Source organism: Sturnira hondurensis, unplaced genomic scaffold, assembly GCF_014824575.4.
Source record: "Sturnira hondurensis isolate 20B ecotype Veracruz unplaced genomic scaffold, ASM1482457v3 Scaffold0019006, whole genome shotgun sequence".
NCBI classification, from domain to species: domain Eukaryota; kingdom Metazoa; phylum Chordata; class Mammalia; order Chiroptera; family Phyllostomidae; genus Sturnira; species Sturnira hondurensis.
In genome coordinates, this window is record NW_028091637.1 from 9,845,135 (window position 1) to 9,865,093 (window position 19,959).

Here is a 19,959-nt window from a genome sequence, read left to right on the forward strand (position 1 = left end):
TCCTCGGTCCCCCCAGCCCAGGGTTCTAGTTAGGAGCACAGACCCCGCCCCTCTCTCACTGGCCAAGTGCGCTACGACCCTTACTGCCCAGACGCCAGCTAGGCTGAGCATTAAATCACGTTTCCTGGAAGAAAAAACAAAACATGAGATGAGTAGTCACTACTGTCAGCTAGATCTGTGCAGATCACAAATTGCCTTTGAGAGCCCACAGCCACCTAGACGGCGCTGTACCCATCTTATGGAGGAACACTCGGAGGCCAAACAGCTTCACCTGTGCTCACACAGCAAGTCAGTGACAGACCCAGGTCTTCTGTCCTTTCTGCCTACCACAGTGCCCTTTGTAGATGCGCCCAGATGGGCTGGAACTTGGTGTATTAGTCATCTGTTACTATGTAACAAATACTCCCTGACTAAGCTTAAAACAAGGGTAAATATTTATCATCACTCACAATTTCGATGGGTCAGGAATTCACAGCCAACCTGGCTGGGCAGTTCTGCCTCAAGCGTTTTCCTGGTGATCAGTCAGGTGTCCTCTGGGACTGGAGGGTCCCCCTGCGAGATGACCACTCACCTGGCCAGCAGGTCGGTGCTGGCTGTTGGTGGGAGGCCTCAGTTCCCCTGCATGCGGGCCTCCCCAGCAGACTGCTCACACGTCCTCGCAGCAACATAACCACTCACTTCCCCAGAGCACGTGATCGGCGACGGAGATCGCAAAGGGGAAGCCGTATCCTTTTTATAATATGACCTAGCTTCCCAAGTCACATGCATCATTTCCACCAATGGTGCTCATCAGAACTGAGTCCCTGCATACAAGAGGAGCCTGCATTCAAATGGTGTGTCATAGGACTGTAGACATATTTTAAAACCAGCCCAGGATGCAGATTTCCACTCCATTGCCTGCTGGGAGTATTGGGGTCCTGTGCAATTGTCCTCATTGCAGGTCTAGTTGGTCATAGAATGTCAGACTAACATCCTAAGCAAGAGCAAGGTTAAGTCACAAATTACTAGCATCTTCCAGGCCTCAAGCTTTGTTCTGCTCTGAGGTACCCGAGGGGCTCCTACCGCCTACTGAGGCCTCAGGGAGGGCCAGAGGGAGACACCCACCTCGTGCCCTGTGTAGAAGTGGGAAGAAGACCAAGTGGTTTGAAATCCCCCCTGGTGATTCAGGTACTCTTCCCCCCAGTGCTGGCCGTGCTCCTATTTGAGAACTATTTTTCTAACCCCATTCTCCCCAGTTCCCCAGTTGGGAAGAGGCTCAAAGAGGCAAAGTTCATTATTGGAGAAAGCAGCAGAGCCAGAGGTCCCCTGGCTACCCTGGTTGATACCTGCCTCACCCCACCCCACAGTGCCTCCTGCAGAGTATTAAACTCACTTCACTCAAAACTTTGCAGGGCCACATGGAGGCCATGAACTTGTGGGTTAAATCTGCCCTTCCAGGTCTTTGTATTAATGAATCCTTATTTCAGCCAGCCGATAACATTTCTCATCAGATCTGTCTCCAGGCAATGTCTGGTTTTAGTGGGTGAGCACCAGACTTCGCTTATTCCTCCTCGACCTGCCGCCACCTCTGTGGAATGTGCTCTAAGCATAGGAACGCATCCGGCAGATGGGAGCCTGATCTCTCTCCATTGAACTAGGACTGTGGTGCCTCAATTCTTTCATTGACAGTGCTTGGCCACCCTCTAGTGGATACATGGAGAAGGTTGCCATGCTTCTAAACAGAACAGGTGTGCAGATGATGGGCTTGAAGATTCTCCTTGCCACTAGAAGAAAAATGCTGGGCAGGTGTGGGGAGCGGTCGGTGTGAGGATGCTGTCATTGGGATGCACTCTTTTGTCCTATCATCTCCTCTGGTTCAGTGTGTTCATAATCTGGTTTATTTGAAAAGATGCAGGAAACAAAAATGTGAGTACAGAAATAGGTGCTCGTGTGTGTATTCCGTGGTGCAGAGGGCATGTGTGGTGATTGACAGGGTTGGCTAAATTTTTTTTTCTAAAGGGCCAGACGGTAAATATTCTAGGCGTTGCAGCTGAAGCCTGTGTCCCCTATGGTCGCTGTAGCACAAGAGCAGCCATAGATAATACGCAAGTGAACAAGCATGTGTTTGTGGCTGTAGGTAACAGGCAGGGGGCCGCACCTGGCCACAGGCTGTAGCTGTCAACCCCTGCGGTGAAGAAGGATGAACTGAATAGTGTCTGTCTCTTACTCTGGAGGGTAAATCCCTCAGGGTGAGGACTCCGTGCCTTGCTTGCCCTTGAGCACCCAGCACTGTGCCTGGCATGTAGCAGATGCTCAGAGCCTGTTTGCTGCTCTGAGATGGATCGTATGCCAACCTCTCTGATACCTCGACTTTCTTCCAGGATTTCTTGGCCGCGATCATGTTAAAAGCAGCATTCTCTGAACTGGACGTTTAAACCATCAGAGCAAACAGGCTCAGCTGCCAACTTTGTTTATTTTCTGTTCGTCCCCAGTTAAGGTGAACCCAGTTAAGTGTCAGATGAGAGACCAAGAGATACAAAGGCCTTGTGATGGTCAGTTCCGTGCCCCCTGAGGATGGCTCTCCCTGGTGGCAGTCATGTTGCACAGAACAGGGCGTGACTTTGCACTGAGGCATCTACTAATTTTACCAGAAGCTACTTCTTCCCAGACACCTGCACTTGGGCGGGGCTGGCCGAACGCCCCAGGGCATGCCGCTTCCCCCCGAACACACCCACGAAACAGCAGGAGCCAGCTTCCCTGTCTCCCAGGCCCCCCCACCTCTTCAGCTCCGCACCTGGCTGTTCCTCCAGGGTGGGTTTGGGGTCTGCCAAACCCCTCGGCTTCTGCCTTCACCAGTCACAGCAGGACAGAGAGTGTTGTCTCAGCATGTCCATCTCAGAAAGCACATATTATCCCCGTCCTAAAGAAACGGAGGCACAGGAAACTGAAATGATGTGGGGCATGATATAACTCAGTTATTTAACTCCCTGTGCCCCAGGTTCCCTGTAAGATGGTCACAATGAGAGCCATTTCCCAGGGCGGCTGTGAGGTAAGGCGTGTGGCGCACCCCTTGCTCTGTCAGAGCCATTATGCCACTGCTGTTACCCGGGGCCTGCACACGGAGTAGGTGCTCGGTAAATATTGGTGAAATAAATGAAAGTTATTTGCCCAGTTCACAGCTGGTGAGAAGTCAAAGCTTGAATCTTTCTCCCAAGCCAGGCAGCCTTTGCATTATACCATTGAACCGTTTAACTGTGGGCGACTCACATCACCAAGGGGCGTTGTGTCTCCGAGTCTCAGCATTCCCTTCCCCACGCAAATGTTGCCTGGCTAGCTCCCAGTCACCTATTGACACCTCGACCTCCTCTGACACCTTCCAGGCTTGGCTGGGTCCCTGTGCTCTGCCTTCTCCTGTCAGCCTAGTGTTCTTCCATAGGACTCACCACACCTTATAGGTAAATAGCCATGGCCGTGCCTTCCCCAGGGGCACAGATGACACCTGTTTTCCCGCATTGCCGCCCCACCAGTGAGAGCTCAGTGAGGTTTTGAAGGGAGGAATGTTGTCCCACGTGTGCGGTGTTCATTAAACACACGTCAGGAGAAGAGCGGCCAGGCAGGGTAGTGAATGCTGTTTGGTTCCCCCATCCTAGGGCGCTGAGGAGTGAATCTACAATAGCTGATTTCCAGTGCCCCCTGACTGCAAGGAATCAGTGCGGTGAGCGATTTAAAGCCCCGTGAGGTATTTCCGAGGTGTGCTGAGCTCACGTCTGCCACAGTGCAGCCGCCCTGGGCAAAGCCCGCTGGGAACAGCTGGTACAGTGCTCCTAGGAGTAGCCTAGTCAGTCGTAGAAATCACCTGTCTGTTTTCAAGACCGAAATACAGATGCAGTCGTGCTGCTCATGGAGATCAAGGCTGAAGTCAAGTTAATCGGCCCACCTACGTGCTCTAGCAGCGTAGCACCCCTGCCCTGTGGCCAGCGCCTGGAAAACCGCCGGCTCGTCGTCGAAGCTCAGTCGGAATTGGATAAACGGGACCCTTCGGCACTGCCACCAGGCGATTTCCTCTGGTGGCAGAACAGCTGCCACAAACCTCCCAGGCTGCGTGGGCTCGACTCTGCGGGAGAGTCCTCACAGCCAAACTGGCTGTGTCCTTCGGTGTGATTTTTACAACTCTAGGATGTCTGTTTCCTTTGTCCGTAGGGCTCTGGAGGAAAGAGGACGTTCGTGTGCATGCGCACGCCAAGTGTGGAGGAAAACCAATGGAATCGGCTCCCTGAGCGCCTCCGGAAGTCACCGATTTTCAATTAAAAGGATGATTTTCAATTAAAAAAAAAATGTTTTCTTCTTAGAAAGACACAGATGTCGGGCACCGCTCAGAGGAGGGGCAAGCAGTCTCATTTCATGGCACAAGGCATCGTTGAAATGTTCTGTTGTGAGGAGCCTAGGTCACCAAAGGGGCTACCTGTGTTAGGGACTCAGCTGCGAAAGGGAGAAACAGAAAATGCATTCAGCTGAGCTCATTACCCTGTTGTTCAGGAAGGAGGTCGGGGAGAAACCCTGAGGTTCACTGAAACGCAGAAGTCGGTAGCTTGATGAAGTGTCTCCAGCACGTATCCATAACAGTCTCCCGGCAAATGTAAAACATCCAAGTGAACTATAAAGTAAAGTAAGGGTGGTCACTGTCGCTTGTGTTCTGGAAGATGGTCCCAGAAAGTCTAGATAATGCAACAATACAAGGAAAGGAACAAGTGGTATAAATACTGGAAAGCATCAGAAGTACCATTATTGGTACCGGTACCTTTAAGGCACCTAAGGCAGGTGCCTTAGCCAGCTCATTCTAGACAATCAACTGAGCTCACAAGGGCGGTCAGACACCTGTAGAACTAAAAGGCTTGTAGCCAACAGCAGTTCTCACCCCCAAACCTCCTCCCTCCAGAGGTCTCTGTCCCCAGAGACAGCCACTTGGGACACCTCTGGCCTTATTCGCTTTCATAGTTATAAATAATATCCGCACTGGCATCTTCTGATTCGACTGTTTACATGCTAACTGGTAACTTTCTGTTACCACCTGTCTTAGCTTGGGCTGCCCTAACAAGATACGGTGGACTGGGTGGCTTGCCTAATGGGAATTGATCTCTCACAGTTCTGGGGGCTGGAAGTCCAAGACCAAGGTGCCTGCTTCCTCCGGTTGCAGACAGCTGCCTTCTTGCCATGTGCTCACATGACTTCTCCTTGGCGAATGTTGTGTGTTTGTGGGAACACAGGCGGGGAGGGGGGAGAGAGAGAAAAGGAGGGAAGAAGAAAGGTAGGGAGAGAAAGAAACTCCAGTTTCTCCTCCTCAAACTTTTTAATCAAATGTTTGACCTCCTGAGCCTGCACTGTAACTTTCTTACTTTATCTCTCCTGTTTTTACCATCTTTTTGTCTTTCTGCTATTTTTCCTAGAAGGTTTCCTCTGTCATATCATGTAACACTTCTATTGCATTTTTTAATATGCCATCCTATTTTTCATTTCAAAAGCGAATTTTGTTTTTGAAGGACTATTCGTGTCCTCCTTGGAGCCTCCTATTTCTGTTTCATATCGTAATATCTTTTTCCCTGCGGATACTGATTTTTTTCAATGTTTTTTGTTCTCTCCTTCAAAGAGACTCTCTTCTAGTTTGTTTTGGTCTCAGCTTTCTGTCCTGTTACTGTCCTGTGATACAGGCTTTGCTTTCATCATAAATCTCGTAACCTTGGTGGTCTGACTATGCTTTAAGAGTGCAAAGCTGTTCAGAAGCTCTGAGCGAAAAGGTGGAGCTTATCGACTTTGAACTTCATTGCAGACTGACCGGGCTAGGCTGTGTGTTGGGGAACCCCAAAGTCAATCTCTGTGGATCTTCTCTCTTGTGCTAGCGAAGGCCTGGCTGCCAGTATTTCAAGAACCCAGTAGAGGGGAAAGGTTAGCGATCAGGATGTGGGGGTTTTCACATTGAATAGTCGTTTAAGCCTCTCGTTTTCAGGGTGGTACTCAAACCTTGAACGGTACCCCTCAACCCAGAGACCCTCTATTTTGTTTTGCCTTTTTTAGAGTGGTTCTCAACCAGGGGTGATTTTGCATCCCAGGAAACTCTTGGCAATTCCTGGAGACGTTTTTGATTGTCACTAACAAGAAGAAGTGGGGGGGGGGTTGCTGGGGGCGTCTAGTGGGTAGCAACTGGGGTGCTGCTAGGCATCCTGCAATGCGCAGGACTACCCTCCTCAGAAGAATTATTGGCCCAAGCATCACTAGGGCTGAGGCTGAGGAATCCTGGCCTCGAGAATACACTCTCAGACTAAGACTGAGGTGGGGGAGTCACTCAGCCGCTTGGAGTAGGGCGTAGCTACTTCCAAGCAGCTTCCCACGAGTCCTCCTCATTTCAGCCATCCCCTCCGCCTTCACGCCCAGCCCCAGAGGTACCCGAGTCTTTCCAGGTTTGGTTCTTTACTCTCCCTATCCACCAGCTGACTTAGAGGTCAGCTTTGCCAGTGTGGCGAAGTCAGTCATCCCTCATCTATTATTGTGTCCTGAGCTTCTAAAAATGTGTCCCTTTTGTCTCCTTTCCTATTCACCCCCTTCTCCTGGCAACTTCAGAGGGGCTGGGAAGGCGCAAAGCTAGGTTGGTTTGCTCAGTTGACATCTTTACCCAGGAGCCCTAAAACAGATGCTGAAGCAGCGTTGGATGGCAGGGGCCCAACCGCCAATGCCAACAAATGGAGTAGAATCAAGAGTCCAGAAATCGACTCAATACATGAGAAGTCACCAGTAATTGATAAAGGATCCACTGACCATCTGCTAGAAGAATAAATAAAATTAGCCTTTTCTCACCCACATGTATAGAACTCAATGTAGGTGGGAGTAAAGATCTAAACATATATGCACACCTGTAAGAAAACATGAGAAAATATGTTTCTGAGTTTGTGTTGGGGAAGACCTTTCCAAGTACATGGGGATAGAAGAAGGCTTAAGGAGCAACCGAGACTGGGAAGTGAAAAAGCAAAGTGGGATGAGGAAAATACTGCCGTTATATAGTTAGTTATCATCCCTCTTTGGGTCCTTCAAATCAGTAAAAAAGTGATTTTTAGAAAACGTATCAATAAATTAGGAAAGTACTAGAAGTGGCCAATAACCTTTTGAAAGATGCTCTACCCTTCTTACCACCGATCGGGGTGATGCCATCACCGCAGTGTCGGTGATTCTTAATCGGTGGTCCCGGCCCCTCAAGCATCTCACCTGGGAACTTGTTAGAAATGTAAATTCTCAGGTCCCACCCTAGACCTACTGAAGCACCAACTCTGCAGTTTACCAAGCCCTCCAGATGGTTCTGGCGTGCGCTCACTCTGATAGTCATCGCTGCATGGCCAAGAGAATGATTGAATGGCGTTCAGTATCATGGATGAATTTCTCAGGGTTGAGTGAAAGAACCCAAATATGAGAGTACATATTGTAGGATTCCATTTACACGAGGTTCACAAACAGGCAACACTCATCGAGGATGACAGAAATCGGGGAAGTTGTTACCCCCAGAGGAGGGAAGGAGCAACCAGAAGTGGGAATAAAGCTTCCCAGAGCTGGTCATTTTCTGTTTCAGGATGTGGTTACTACACAGGTGCGTTCAGCTCAGGGGAAATCATTGAGCTCTTTTTCACTTGGGATTCATAGACTTTTTTTTCTATGCTGTATTTCAGTAGCAGTAGAAGACAAGACATGAGCCCTGGTTGGTATGGCTCAGTGGATTGAGTGCCAGCCTGAGAACCAAAGGGGAGCTGGTTCAATTCCCAGTCAGGGCACATGCCTGGGTTGCAGGCCAGGTCCCCAGTAGGGGGCGTGCGAGAGAGAACTGATCCATGTATCTCTCACACACAAATGTTCCCCTGTCTTTCTCCCTCCCATCCCTTCTCTCTAGAAATAAATAAGTACAATCTGTTTTTAAAAACACAACACGTGAACTCTCTTTTTTCTTAATTGGGTTTTTCATCATTTCAAACATAGGAATTTAGTGGGGGGTGGAAGGGAAGAACATGGTTACACTTGATGAGAGGGTAAATTAGGACAGGGTTTCTGAAGAGTGATTTGGCAGTGCCTCTCAAGCTTAAAGTATCCTAGAAATTCCACTTTCAGGAGCCTGTCCTGGGTTTCAGCTATGTAGAGGTAGATATAAGAATGTTCCCTGCGCATTTTTATACAAACATAAAGGAGACAACTAAATTTTTCTGCACAGGGAAGGAGTCATGTGAGTTACAGAAAACTGTTCAGTTATGGACACTTGTTAAAATTGACATCAATCTGTATGTGGCAGCGTGGAAGGAAGCCCTGGCATCGCCATGGCATCGCTGACCGAAAGAAGCAAGTTACGGGCACTGGGTACACAGAGTGACCCATATATTTAAGGGAGAAAGAAAAGGGTGTGCAGATGGTTGTTATAAATGCGAGGGAAAGAATTGTAAAATCTGTATGTTGGTTTCTCTTGAGAATTTACAGCTGATGGATGGGGGTTGCCATTCCATTGCTTATTATATATATATATATATATAATATATATATATCACATATACCATATATATCATATATATATGATATATCATATATATATCATATATATCATAATATATATCATATATATCATAATATATATCATATATATAATATATATATATGATATTCTTTTGTGTTTATTTTCACCTGCATGTATCACTTTTGAATTTTTTTTAAGTCTGAGCTTTGCCACTCAAAAACATCTTAGCCTAAGGAAATGCTTATTGCTGAAAAAACAAACNTATATATATATATATATATACATATATATGTATATATATGTATATATATATATGATATTCTTTTGTGTTTATTTTCACCTGCATGTATCACTTTTGAATTTTTTTTAAGTCTGAGCTTTGCCACTCAAAAACATCTTAGCCTAAGGAAATGCTTATTGCTGAAAAAACAAACAGTAATTTTGTAGTGTAGGCAAATAAAGATCTTGAGTTTGTCTTAAACACACACACAAAGCAGGAGGTGAATAATTTTTGTAAACTGATTTTCATCAGTATTGGTTACAGGAAGAGACAAAAGGTTTCCTTCTAGAGCTATTTTGGTTACCTAGGAAATTCACTTGGGTAGAACAATTCTTTTCTTAACGGACATTCTTTTTACTGTTTGCTGGTGAGGTCATGGGTCTCATGTTCCTGTTCTTTGAGAGGTGGCTCAGTTAACGATATTGTCCCTGTGTGTGACAGATGACCCCCACTAGCATATTAGACAAAGCATCTCTAGACAGTGGACTCAGCTTGCTTTAATAATGAAAAACATTTTTGTGTTGGGAGCCAAGAGCTTGTAGCTAAGCTTGCTGAGCCGGACACAAGCTTCTGCTGGAAATCCTTAAACACTCACTCCCCTGGAGAGACACCCCGACCCCATTTGCAATGCGTCTTCGTGAACACTTATGTTTCCTATGTGGATCATCAGCAGTGGGCCGCCCTGACCCTTTCACTTTGAATCAAGCAGCTCTCAATGTTGTTTCAGACCCTGACATGTTGGATTATGTCTGTTGCCAGTCTTACTGATCCAGTGGAAAGTTAAACGTACGTGAATAGATTACCTGTCAGTTACAGTGAATTCCGCCCCAGAGCCCCATTAGCATGAGGCTTGGCATCCTCTAGAATTCTGTCTCATTTTGTGCATCTTCACTTTTCATAAATTCTGTTGCTGCAGATGCAAGCACAAAAGCACATCTTCATTAAGCATTTCTTTGGAATTTATTTACAGGATCGAGCAGATAAAAACACGTCAAATTTCAACTCTACAGAGGGCAAACAGCAACATTCAGAGTCTGTTCCCTGCTGTCCAGCTCAGACATCCAAACTGTGGCAGGGAGGTGGGCTTCTCCCAGCAAGCAGTTTCCAGCGTCCTTTGGAAACATGCCTGGGGTCTTAACGATCTCAGTCAGTCTTCTTCCTTAAACAGGAGACTCAACTAACGTCCCACAGCGTTCACCTCTCCTCATTCCTCACTGCAGGGCCCCAGCTACCTCGTCCTGCAGGGTAGGGGGTAGGGGGCTGAAAACAGGTCTCATGAACCTTTGTTCAGATCGACCCCTTAGCCTGTTCCTGTTTCATTCTTCTATTGAGGAGATGACATGCTGATCTACTTTTTAAATCTTTCCAGAGACCTGGGGGTCATTCCCCTTTATCCTAATCTAATCTACTAACTCTATTGTAAAGTCTTGTCTGCTTCTGAAATTTGTCTTGAGTTCACTCACTTCTCAGTTATTCACTGCTATTGCATTGGTCCTGGATACAGTCATCTTTTGATTCCTGCAAGGGGTTGGTCCCAGAACCCTCGAAGATACCCATATATAAAATTGTGCGGTATTTGCATATAACCTACACACATCTCCCCATGTACTTTAAATCATCTCTAGATTACTTATCATATCTAATACAATGTAAATGATCTGTGAATAGTTATTACACTGTTCTGTGTAGGGAATAATGCCAAGGAAAAACCTGTAGGTGTTCATCACACAGACACCATCGTAGGCCTCGCTACACAGTGCACATCAACAGCAAGGTAACTTTTTTCTCTCTGACTGTGTTCAATCCCTGGTTGGCTGAATCTGCAGATGTGGAACCATGGATACAGATGGGTTCAGAGTGGTCTTGGGAAAACTGAACTTGATCGTATCTTTGCCTTGCTCAAAACCTTGATGCTGCCCTTGGTATAAAGTACGAAGTCCTTAAGCATCCTGAGCTCACGTCATCTGACCCTTTCCACTGTTTCTAGCATTTTGTACCAATGTCCTTATTACCCTTTCTCACGGGTTCCAGAAGGCAGAAAGCTTAACCTTCTGCCTACAGTGTCACTTTCCCTTAGACTTCAGGTGACTCTTCAGTGTGGCCTGTGTGTTCAGATACGTGCCCCCACCAGACCTTTAGTTGTGCCTGGGCCCACTCTGGCCTCGGGGCTTGGTAGCAGGTAGCCTGGCATATCTTAGGTGTCCTTAATTGCCAAACAAATGACTGAAAGCTACTGTCCTAGCTCTGTGGTTAAAATGGCTCTAGTATTTTGTTCCACATACCATGAAGAAAGCTAAAACAGAAATGAGCCCTGGCTGGTGTGGCTCAGTGGATTGAGTGCCAGCCTGAGAACCAAAGGGATGCTGGTTTGATTCCCAGTCAGGGCACATGCCTGGGTTTCAGACCAGGTCCCCAGTAGGGGGCGTGAGAGAGGCAGCCACACATTGATGTTTCTCTCCCTCTGTTTCTCCCTCGTATCTCCTCTCTCTAAAAATAAATAAATAAAATCTTTTAAAAATACATAAGAAAGAAACGAAATACAGTGGAACCTTGGTTTTCAAACTCAATTCATCCACAAGGCTATTTGAGAACCAGATTGTTCCTGATGGCAGTCATTTGGGAACTGGGGCTGACTGCCGTTTGTCCTGAGTCACACAGCAAGCCAGACCGTGCGGCCAGAGCCTGGTGCTGTCTCCTGGGGGGATGGTTTAGACACTAACATTTTTCCGTCTTTATTCATTATTATTAGTTTTCTTTGGTTTTGTATGTTTTGTCTTTTATTTTGTTGGATACTGTTTCATGGCTTAGGAACCTGGTTCTTGAACGGCTCTGGAGTGTAAGATGCATACCTTGCTCTGGCCTTCCTTTGTTCAGGACTAAACATGCCTAGAATTTAGAGCGGTGTCTTTTCCCTTGATGAAGTCCTCCTTTAGCCCATGGTAACACCAATTCGGCTTTGGGTTTGGTCTTGCCCTTCAGCAGTGGTGAAGAGCAGAGGACTGTTGCCGGGTAAAGGTGTGGCTTAGGTTACAGTGCAGAATGCCGTATCTGGACTGGGCCCTTGCCTGCCCTCCCTTCTGAGAACCCTCCTTGACCGCAGCTTATTTGCCACCTGCAAGGAGGGCAACTGTAGCAGATGCAGAATCCTCAGAGGTTCATCCCCTGAGAGTAGATGAGTCCACAGACTACCTCAAGCAGACCTACAGTCTTCTTCCCTCGTGGTGTTTTAAAACTCTTGTTAGTGCCAACATTTGAAAATCAAGATAGAGCCCCAGTTGGTGTGGCTCAGTGGATTGAGTGTTGGCCTGCGAACCAAGACGTCACTGGTTCGATTCCCAGTCAGGGCAGATGCCTGGGTTGCAGGACAGGTCCCCAGTAGGGGGTGTGAGAGAGGCAAACACACAGATTATTCTCTCCCTCTCTTTCAACCTCCCTTCTCCTCTCTAAAAAATAAAATAAAATCTTTTTTTAAATATAAATAAATAAAAATCAAGATCATCGTGTAAAAACTTGAGTTTCTGTGTTCGCCTGGGAGAGAAAAAAAATAAAGCAAAATCAGTTCACAGCAATTTGCTGGAGCTGAGTAGAGACTGCCCCTTAAAACGAGACATAGTTTTTCTTGTTTGCCGTGATCTCTGCCTAGCCTACTGTGTTCATGTGTTTTAGCTTCCTGGCCTCTGTGGGCATGTAAGTGTGTAACCTTGATTATATTTGTAAATCATGTGTACGTGCGAGTGAAAGTTATAATCGACACTCTCTAATGATTTTTTTTCTCTGTCCTCTTCTTTTTCTTTACTGCCTCCTTTCTCCTCCCTCTTTCGCTGCCCCCGTCATTTTACAGGTTCTGGGGCTGCTGGTATGGACACTTATCGCTGGAACTGAGTACTTTCGAGTCCCTGCGTTTGGCTGGGTCATGTTTGTAGCGGTGTTTTACTGGGTCCTCACCATCTTCTTCCTCGTCATCTACATAACGATGACCTACACCAGGATCCCCCAGGTGCCCTGGACGACCGTGGTAAGGAAGCTGGGCACTGCTCTTGTCCACTGGCCACCAGGGGGGACAGAGTGTCATCTTCCTCGGGCCGGTTTTGCATTTCACTATAAGTGGTCAGGAGGCACCAAGCTGCTCCTTCAATGCTGTACTTACAAATTTCCTCTGCTCAATATCCAACTTCATAGCTTGCAAATTCTCCCTTCTACAAAACACTAGAACACAGGAACACAGTTTGCCCAAGTTCTCTGCCACTTTATAACAAGGATCACCTTTCCACCAGTTTCCAATGACGTGTGCCTCGTTTTCCCCTGAGACCTCAGTAGAATTCCTTTTAACACCCATGTTTTTCCCAACATCCTGTTTATGATTATGTACTTCCTAAGGAGGTAGGAGCTTTCTCTCCAGCTTTCCTCTTTTCTTTCTGAGCCCTCACTAGAGTCGCTGCTAACGTTCACGTTCCCAGCATGCACCTCTCTTCATGGTCCAGCCCCTCCCAGAGCCTTTCTAGACGTTTCGGTATTTATCACAGTAGCCCTCCACTTCTGGTTCTAAAGTCTGTCTGCCTCACTCTTACTACCAAATTCCGTATCGGTCAGGGTTCTCTAAAGGAGCCAAAGCAACAGGATGTGTATGTAGAAGTGTATAAGGAGCATTATTGTAAGGAGTTGGTTCACGTGACTGTGGAACCTGAGAAGTCCCGTGATCTGCAGTGAGGAAGCTGTAGACCCAGGATGGTCGAAGTCACAAAAATCAAGTTCAAAGTCAGGACAAAAGATCCATGTTCCAGCTCAGAGCAGTTGGGCAGGTGCAGTTCCCTCTTGATTCACAGGAGTGTCTGCCTTTTTGTTCTATTCAGGCCTTCAACTGATTGCAGGAGATAAACCATCAGGGCCCCCAGTAGGGAGGTATATGGGGAAAGAACGCCTCCTACTCGCCTCTCCACCACCCCTGCCGTCCCCACATTGCTCCAGGGGAAATAGGAGTTCCTTATGTCCTTAGAAAAATGGATTGGGCCACAGTTAGTGAGGGACAGGGTCATGCACTCAGGAAGTTCACAAGTCATACAGCTGGGAGTCTTCTCCCCATTTCCTCTCTGGCCCCTTCATCCACACAGCTATGCAGGCAAGACCCAGGAGCAGCCTCAGCGTGTCACGGCATTCTGGCCAGGTGAGCGCTCTTTGAACGTTCTCTCATTCATCTCTATCCCCTTTACGGGGACTGGACGTGCACGGGTGCCCCAGAATACATGTTCAGACACGTTCATTACAGTAGTGTTTATAATCCTAGAAACACTAGGAACATCAGAATGTCTTTCCATAGGGGAAAAGTTAGACCATGAGGTATTAGTACCAACGGTGTGGCTCCACTCGAAAGCGTTTGCCTGTGCCCCAGAGGCAGGGGCGACGTGGAAAGGGAGGTCCTGGCCTTCACTCCAGACTGTTCTGTCTGGCCGGATCTCGTTTGGGTGTGATGAACACGCATTACCTTTAAAAAAACACATTTTAATGTTTCAAAAGTAATACACAGCTAGTTTATTTAAAGAGAAAATAAGTTTAACCCCCACCTATAAAAGGATGCACCATGAAAACTATAGTTTTCTACTCCCAAAGGTAACTACATCTAACTGTTTCTGTGTTTAAAAAGGCGGGGTGGGGGGGGGGTCCTTCACTTGGCAAATAGCAGATGTGCAAGCTGAAGAAGTAGTGTGCAGTTTTTTACTTAAACAAGTAAAGTTTTTTAAAATGCACACATGTATTCCTGGAACAACCTCCCTCCCTGCCCCCAAAACAACCTACCACCACCAAGCATACTGAGTCATCCTGAGAAACCAGGGCTTTCTGGGGACACCTCTCTAATGGCAGATGAGCACCCTGGGTGGCCCTTCTCTTACAGGTGCATCACCCTAACCCAGGAACAACGGGAGCACAGTGTGGAGTACAGGGGTACACAACCTGTTTCTCAGTGCTGGAGCCTGAATCTGGAAACGTCCATGTGCCCTCATTTTCTCTGAGCACAAAAGGATACCGCCTCTCCCCCTTTCCCCACCATGTCTGTGTCTCTGACTCACAGAGGGATAGGGTTAGACCTCAGAGGCCCTTCTCCTTGGGAGTCAAGCCTCTTCCCTCCCCCCTGTGTGAAGCATTGATTTTTCCACACCCCTCTGCCTTGTTCAGATAGGAACCTGTTCAGAGTCTGGTTTCCTAGAGTTTACATATAACTGGAAACCAAATACCTGCCTGGAGTTACATATCTCCCTTCCCTGAGAATAGGCAAAAATAAAGCCATGGGTGAGATCACTTCCCAAAGGGCTCTATTAATCTGTATAATCTCCTTTTCGTTTTTAACAACTCACGGCGCCTTGAGGAGCTCACTTAACTGCCCCTCCCTGCCTAGAGCGAGGGGTCAGAAAATCAGCCGGGCCTGCTTTGGGGGAAGCTCCCCTCTGCCAGGGCAGGTGCTGAAGGATGCGGCTCCTGCCGGGGACCGTAGCTGAGGCACATCTCACGGGTGGCACCATCTGCTATCTTCCTTCCTCAGCCAGTGTGTCACCATGGCTGACATTGGAAGAAATGAGGGTCAAGAGCAGAATGAGAGAGACAGAAGGGCCTGAGGGGGCGGCGGGCAGCCTGGGCGTGTTGAGGGAGGAGAGGTGTCTGGGTGTGCAGAGTGCAATGGTGTGAAACCCTTTCCTCCCCAAAACACAGAGGAGCTGCCTTCTCAGAGTCCATGTCCCCTGCCCTCTCCCAGGTGCCCAGATGAGCTCCTGACCGCATCCAGGGTGCAGTCCTGGCCACGTCTGAGGTTCAGAGGAGCCCAGACCTCCCCACGCTCCCTAAACCCCCCACCCCTCTGTCTCCCCCAGGGTCTGTGCTTCAATGGCAGCGCCTTCGTCTTATACCTCTCGGCCGCTATTGTGGATGCGTCCTCCGTCTCCCCAGAGAGGGACAGCCACAACTTCAACAGCTGGGCCGCCTCGTCGGTGAGTGAGCCCTCTCACCCGCCCCCCCACGGTCACCTCCTTCCTCCCTGAGGCTCTCTGGGGATCAGGAGGAGGACACCACCTGCAGTGTGACACATGGGCGATGAGCTTTCGGGTTGAAAGCTTCGAAAATTGGCGGGCCCTGATGGCCCGAAGTGCAAAGAGGCTGAAAGACTCTGCCTGAGTGAGAGCCAAATGGCTGGAACAAAACAAGTATTTGAGGGAGGAAAAAAAGCATTTGAGGCATTCTAAGAATAACCATACTGACTGCAGTTTAAGTGGGGAGAGTCTTGCAGAAAATGAGCTCACTGTGATGCTATTTGCTTGTTTTTTTTTTAAAGATTTTATTTATTTTTAGAGAGGGGAAGGGAGGGAGAAAAAGAGGGAGAGATACATCAGTGTGTGGTTGCCTCTTACACATCCCCCTACTGGGGACCTGGCCTGCAACCCAGACATGTGCCCTGACCTGGAACTGAACAAGCAACTCTTTGGTTCACAGTCCAGCGCTCAATGTACTGAGCCACATCAGCCAGGGCTGCTTGTTTGTTTTTGTCTTTGTTTTTTTTCTTTTAAGTATAAATGTTTGATTATTCATTGAGAATGCTTAGAAAAATATACACCAACAGAGAGGTTCCTTCCAAGGACTGTGATTGGATGATGAGTGTGGAATGAGGGGCTTCTACTTTTTATTGGGTTGGCCAAAAAGTCTGTTTAGTTTTTTCTGTAAAATAAAAGACATATGTTTCATTTTCACCAATAACTCTATTGATTTGGATATTCTGAGTGTGTCAGCTACCTCCCACTATTGGCTTCTATGGGTAGGGACCAGGGGCACTGCTACACATCCTCCGGTGCATAAGGCAGTCCTACGGCAAATAATTATTTGGCCAAAATGTCAATAGTACCAAGAAACTTCACAGACCACTCTTAACACATTCAATCAGTCACAGCACCTTCTCTATACACTGCACAACTCTTTTTGTGTATGTTTCCGTTGCATTTTTACCTTCCTTGAAATAATAAAGCGTAACATACCGAAAATGTTGCAGATCTTCTTCCATCTTCAGTATTAAAATGGCTGCACAAAAATTCACCAATTTTGATCCTTTTTTAATACATGCTGCTAGGACAGCTGTCACAGTACAGTCTAACAATATTGTTTCAAATGAAGTTAAACACAACTCAACACTGCTAGAGCCATCGCAGGGAAAAAAAAAACGACACCAACTCTTTGGCCAACCCAATAATTAGTTTCTGTACCGTTTGCATTTTCAAACCATGAGTGTGTATTGTTTTTCTAATTTAAAAACAACTGATTTTAAAGGTTTGTTTACTATTGGCCTTACAGTATTCCATCCACAAAAGAAGTGTTGGGGAGGAGTAGGGAGGTGGGAGGGGGCGGTTGGACAGGACTGCTGGAGGGATGGTGTGAAAGCTGACTGACGATACAGGGGTATTCATTATAGTTTTTACTTGTATTTCAAAGTTACTGTTTAAAGGTGGCAAGCATGCGGGCGCAGGAGATTAAAAATCAGACGCTTTGGCAGTACTGGACTCCAGTTAACACGGAGCAAGAATCCGCTGGCACTGGGTGGAAGTGGGCCCATAAGAGGATCCTGCATTTTGCAACGCACCATTCTCACTGCCCACCCCAGGTCGGCGCCTCACTTCCACCCGCCAGCTGGATTCAGTTTGGTCACTGACCCTGTGGCAGTCTGAGGCTAAGCCCTGGTCTAAGCTTGCCTGTACTGTGGTCCCCCATTATCTGAGGTTTTGCTTTGTTCAGTTTGTTATCCACAGTCAGCCATAGTCCAAAAACGTGAAATGGAAAAATTCCAGAAACAAACAATTCATACGTTTTAAATTGCACACCATCCCGAGTGTCGTGATGAAATAAATCTTGCACCACCCCACTCTGTCCTGCCCGGGACGTGAATTATCCCTTTGTCCCTCGTATCCACACTGTACAGGCTCCCTGCCCCTTACTCACTGAATAGCCTTCTCTGTTATCAGATAGGTTATCAGAGAGAGAACACATTCACGGAACTTCTATTATAGTATATAGTTATAATTGCTCTAGTTTGGTATTAGTTATTATCGTTAATCTCTTACTGTACCTGATTTATGAATTAAACTTTATCATAGGTCTGTGTGTACAGGGAAAAAACAGTATCTACAGGGTTTGGTACTGTCCGTGGTTTCAGGCATCCACTGGGGGTTGTGGAGTGTATCTCCTGTGGATAAGGGGGGACTGATATACTACAGTAGAAATGTATGTGCTCTTCTCAGATGCAGTCCCCCACATTCACCCCTAAGTGACTACCCTGGGTTATTTGAGCAAATCTGTAGGCTTTCCAGATATGTTCCAAAAAAGAAAAACAAGATAGCCCAAAATCATTTCAGAAGGTAATTGAACCAATAAAGCAGTTTTCGATGAGAAGGCCTGGAGCCGACGGATACTGAGTGCGTGAGTCGGTGGGGGTGAATGATAATTTTTGCTAATTAGCATGTGCCCTAAACCCCTTTTCTGTTATGCTTTTTTTTTTCCCTCCAGTTTTTCGCCTTCCTGGTCACCATCTGCTACGCTGGAAACACATATTTCAGTTTTATAGCTTGGAGATCCAGGACCCTACAGTGATTTGCCATTCCAAGAATTAAGAGGGGGGAGAAAAGGAAGCATCTCACTGTAAAAACAGCTGTAGGTATAATGTATATTTCCAGAGAATTATATTTAACTAATGTTTTTATATACTTAGTTAAATTTCGCTCCATGGTTTGTTACAATTAAACTGGATACTTGTTGGCAAAGTGCTGTAGGTTAGAACGACCTCTTAAAGATCTTGCTGATGTCTTCATACACCTCATCATTATTTTCCTAGACAATGTATAAATGGATAAAATGCTAATATGAAGAAAGTGTCAAGTTTATAAACCTAACTTTTAAAATGCCAGATTTTTTTTTTGATTAAATGTTTCAAAATCTTGAATAACGTTATATTGATTTGAGAAAAGAGGCCTGAGGCCGAGGCCCAAGGCAGGGCACTCTGCTTCATTCTCTCAGGGCTGTGCAGGTACAATGTTGCTAGGAGACACTTGTCTGTGGCCATTAGGCCAGGGTGGTAGGAGAGAGCCATCTTCCCAACTCGGGGATCATTGGTGTCTGTGATTCTCACGTGCCAACCAGTAGACCCAGGGAGCATCTGATGGGACATTGGCCTTGGAGCTCTTGGTAGTGAGTTCTCCCCAAGTGGTGCTGCTGAGTCCAGTGACTGCTGCGTGAGTGGCATTTTTTCCTAAAAATATTAAAATCAGTGCATAATCACTAAGAAGATAAATACTTGGCATGTACCTTAAAATCATCTGGCTGACCGCAGTGGCCCGTGTGCCATATTCTGTGGGAAATACCAGACCAAAAGTTCTCAGAGCTCCGGTGTCCAGCACTGATACTTTGTAACATTGTTAGGTGTTATCAGATGGGGGGTGAGGTGGGGCGGGGGGAAGGACCCAGCCAGCAAGGCAGATGCGCACTTAGAGGAAGTGTTGTTAGGCAGGACGGTTCTTCCAACAGCAGTGTATCTTGGGTGATTTGTCAATATGAGCTTCTTTTTGAAAAACAAAAAACCACAGAAACGTTAGTATAGCTGATGACAGCAAAGAGAGTTTCAGCCCGGTACTGACTCTGCGGACACACACCCCCAAGGCCCCTGTTCTGGTTTGACAGAGATGGGGTTTTTTTTCTGTTGTTTGGGTCGTCTTCCTGTTTATGGGATTCTAACTCCTTATCTGAGGTCTGCCTACCCCTGTCCAGGAGAGGGGGCATTCCTTAAGTGTCTAACAACACCCACCCCAGACCTTGGAAAGAAACAGTGAAGAATGTCCTTGAGTGGTGGGTCCAAGGAGGTAGTAGGCAGGGGGCACCGCAAATGAGAGGCGGTGTGGGGCATGGATGTGTGGGGAAGGGTGGGTGCTGGGGGCACAGGCAGCCGTGAAGATTGAGCGTCAGCCACGCAGACCTGCAGGTGATCGACGCTGCGATCTCTTTGGAGCCGCATTCCCGGCCTGTGACTCGCTCATTTTGCGAGAAAAGCAGAGACAACGCATCAGAGTGTGTGTGCTCTGCTCTGTCCCTCACTCACACAGAGGTATATTCATCTTCCATGTACTCCATGCGTTTTTTTAAGTACTTTATATTG

The 19,959-nt window shown here is 47.0% G+C and overlaps 1 protein-coding gene across 2 annotated transcripts in view; it reads left to right on the forward strand.

Annotated features, from left to right (window-relative positions):
• CMTM8 (CKLF like MARVEL transmembrane domain containing 8) overlaps nucleotides 1-18,747 on the forward strand; it is an 83,664-nt gene extending 64,917 nt beyond the window's left edge. The window contains exons 2-4 of one of the 2 annotated variants that reach the window (XM_037070689.1): nucleotides 12,634-12,807; nucleotides 15,650-15,766; nucleotides 18,321-18,747. In XM_037070689.1, coding sequence (XP_036926584.1) covers nucleotides 12,634-12,807; nucleotides 15,650-15,766; nucleotides 18,321-18,404 — 375 coding nt within the window. In that variant the 3' untranslated portion in view covers nucleotides 18,405-18,747. The remainder of the gene's footprint in view (nucleotides 1-12,633; nucleotides 12,808-15,649; nucleotides 15,767-18,320) is intronic. The other variant, XM_037070688.1, reaches the window with a different exon arrangement.
• The last annotated feature ends 1,212 nt before the right edge of the window (nucleotides 18,748-19,959 follow it).